The sequence below is a fragment of the Paroedura picta genome, chromosome 1 (assembly GCF_049243985.1).
Source record: "Paroedura picta isolate Pp20150507F chromosome 1, Ppicta_v3.0, whole genome shotgun sequence".
Classification (NCBI taxonomy): Eukaryota; Metazoa; Chordata; class Lepidosauria; order Squamata; family Gekkonidae; genus Paroedura; species Paroedura picta.
Window position 1 is genome coordinate 165,096,064 of NC_135369.1, and position 2,615 is coordinate 165,098,678.

Sequence of the window (2,615 nt, forward strand, 5' to 3'; positions counted from 1 at the left end):
ACGCTGGCAGGGGTTCATGGGGATTGTAGTCCATGGACATCTGGAGGACCGCAGGTTGACTACCACTGCTGTAGAGCATCCCTGGGCGGGCGTCTGGAGCAGGGTCCCACCCGCGGGTCCCCGAGGGCGCCTCCCCCCTGTCCCCCGGGCGGGCTCCGGCGAGAGCCTGGCTGGCGGCCGGTGTCTGGCATCCCCCCCCCCCCGGTGGCGCGGATTGACGCCCCAGAGGCCGCCAGCGGCTGGCCAAGCGCGGAGCCGAGCAGCCAATGAGCGCGTCCGGGGGCGGGGCCTTCCCCCGCCGGAGCGGCTGCTACTTGAAGCCTCGCCGGGGCGAGCGCGGGGAGCTCAGAGCCGAGCGGCACCGGCCAGGTGGAGGAGCGCCAGGTGGGAGAGGCGGCGCCCGCGCCCGGACGCCCGTGGCCGCTGCAGCCGCAGCCGCGGAGGACCCGACCGCCGCCCCCCGCCCCACACACACCGCAGCACCCATGGCGAGCCGGCGACTTTGAAGGAGTTAGGGGGCTTTGTCAGGATCTGGGCGATTCCGGGTACGCAAGCGGGGATCGGGACCCCCCCTCCCCCCAAACGCACCCAGTCGGCTCCGCTGGGCGATCCGGTCGCTTCCCTGCCTCGGGTCAGGAGTCGGCCGGCCTTTCTCTTCTCGCCTCCCGCTTCGGGGCTCGCTCGCTCGCTCGCTCTCCCCGGGGTGGGCAGGCAGGGAAGGCAGGGAAGGCAGGCGGGCGGGGTGCGGAGGGAGGGCAGGAGCGGCGGCTGCTAACAAAGGGAAGGACCCCGCCGGGTCTCCTGCGCGCCGTGGGGAGGTCGGGAGTGAGCCCGGAGCAGCGCTTCGCCCCGGCCAGCCTGCAGGTTGCGCCCGAGCAGCACTCGGGGAGCGGCAACCTCTGGCTGCAGCGCGAAGGATCCGCGGAAGAGCCGCCGTCGCTCCCTGGGCAAAGACGAAGCGCGGAGAATCCCAGCCGCCGCCGCCTCCTCCTCGCTCCCGGGTTCCGTGTGGCGGCATGCGCGGGCGACTTCTTCCCCGGGCTTCCCTTCCTCCCACGCACCCACCGCCCCTTCCTCACTTTTGCCTCCCCTCCCCTCGCAGATCCGGCGATCCCCGCGCCCGCCTCGCCCTGTCATTGATGGGAAATCAACTGGATCGCATCACCCACCTGAATTACAGCGAGCTGCCGACCGGGGACCCTTCGGGGATCGAGAAGGACGAGCTGCGCGTCGGGGTGGCGTACTTCTTCTCGGATGAGGAGGAGGACCTGGACGAGCGCGGGCAGGCGGACAAGTACAGCGTGAAGAGCTCCGGCAGCCCGGCCCCGGAGACCCCCACCCACCACCACCACCATCATCACCACCACCATCACCACCACCCAACGCAGCTGGTGCTCAGCGAGCCCCAGTTCTCGGCCTTCCGCGGCCAGGAATGCATCTTCTCCAAAGTCAGCTGCGACCCCCAGGCGGGGGATCTGAGCGTCTACCCGGTCTCGGCCCTGCCGGCCTTGTGCAAGGCGGGGGACCTGCTGGAGCTTTTCTACCTGGGGCCGTCGGACCACCACCCGCCGCCGCCGCCGCACTGGGCCGTCTACGTGGGCAGCGGGCAGATCATCCACCTGCACCAGGGCCAGATTCGCCAGGACAGCTTGTACGAGGCGGCGGCGGGGGGCAACGTGGGCCGGGTGGTGAGTAGCTGGTACCGCTACCGCCCCCTGCTGGCCGAGCTGGTGGTGCAGAACGCCTGCGGCCACCTGGGCTTAAAGAGCCCCGAGATCTGCTGGACGAACTCGGAGAGCTTCGCCGCTTGGTGCCGCTTCGGCAACCGGGAGTTCAAAGCCGGCGGCGAGCTCCAGCCGGCCTCGGGCTCTCAGCCCCAGCAGCAATACTATCTCAAGATCCACCTGGCAGACAACAAGGTGCACACGGTGCGCTTCCAGAGCCTCGAGGACCTAATCAGGGAGAAGCGCCGCATCGACGCCAGCAGCAAACTGAGGGTGATCCAAGAGCTGGCCCTCGTGGATGACAAAGAATAAGCACTACAATATACAATACATGATATATATATTATAATAATTTTTTAAGAAAAAAGGAGGAGGGGAGAGACTAGCCTCCGGCCCGACCGTGCACGACGCAAGCCGCTCTCCTCCCGGACTCGCCGCCCCACGTGGCCCCCTCCCCGCGCCCTTCCCCATTGAGGAAACCCCCATGGCAACATTCCAAAGGAAACCAGCAGCGATCCTCCCCTTCCCATTGGCCAGTCCCGGGTTCGCCTTCGACTAATCATAGTAATAAGAGCGGGGGGGGGGGGGGGAAGGGGAGGAGCCACGCCTCTCCCGGCAGCCGATGTTGACCCGACTTCCCCGCGCGCTTAATAAAACATCAAATTGATTTTTCTCCCCTTTTGGAACGTTCGTGGCTTTCATCTCGGAGGAGGGCGGCGGCGCTTCCCATTGGTTTGTTTGCTTCCCCCCCCCACTTCGCGGAGGGGGGCTGGGGTGGGGTTAGGGCTGAGTGGCTCCGGAGGGAAGAAGGGGCAGATTCTCGAGGGGGGGGGGTGGGCCTCGCTTCCTTGTTCGCTCAGCCGCCTCCCCCCCACGCCGGAAAGGGTGGGT

General features: G+C 67.7%; 1 protein-coding gene across 1 annotated transcript; it reads left to right on the top strand.

Moving 5' to 3' along the window:
* The first annotated feature begins 326 nt into the window (after window positions 1-326).
* LRATD1 (LRAT domain containing 1) lies at window positions 327-2,368 on the top strand. Its single transcript, XM_077310966.1, has 2 exons — window positions 327-545; window positions 1,103-2,368. The coding sequence occupies exon 2, from the start codon at window positions 1,140-1,142 to the stop codon at window positions 2,034-2,036; it is 897 nt and encodes a 298-aa protein (XP_077167081.1). The 5' UTR covers window positions 327-545; window positions 1,103-1,139; the 3' UTR covers window positions 2,037-2,368.
* The last annotated feature ends 247 nt before the right edge of the window (window positions 2,369-2,615 follow it).

Bases quoted from the DNA above. Each gene is read 5' to 3' on its own strand.
- LRATD1 (XM_077310966.1), top strand. From the start codon at position 1,140: ATGGGAAATCAACTGGATCGCATCACCCACCTGAATTACAGCGAGCTG.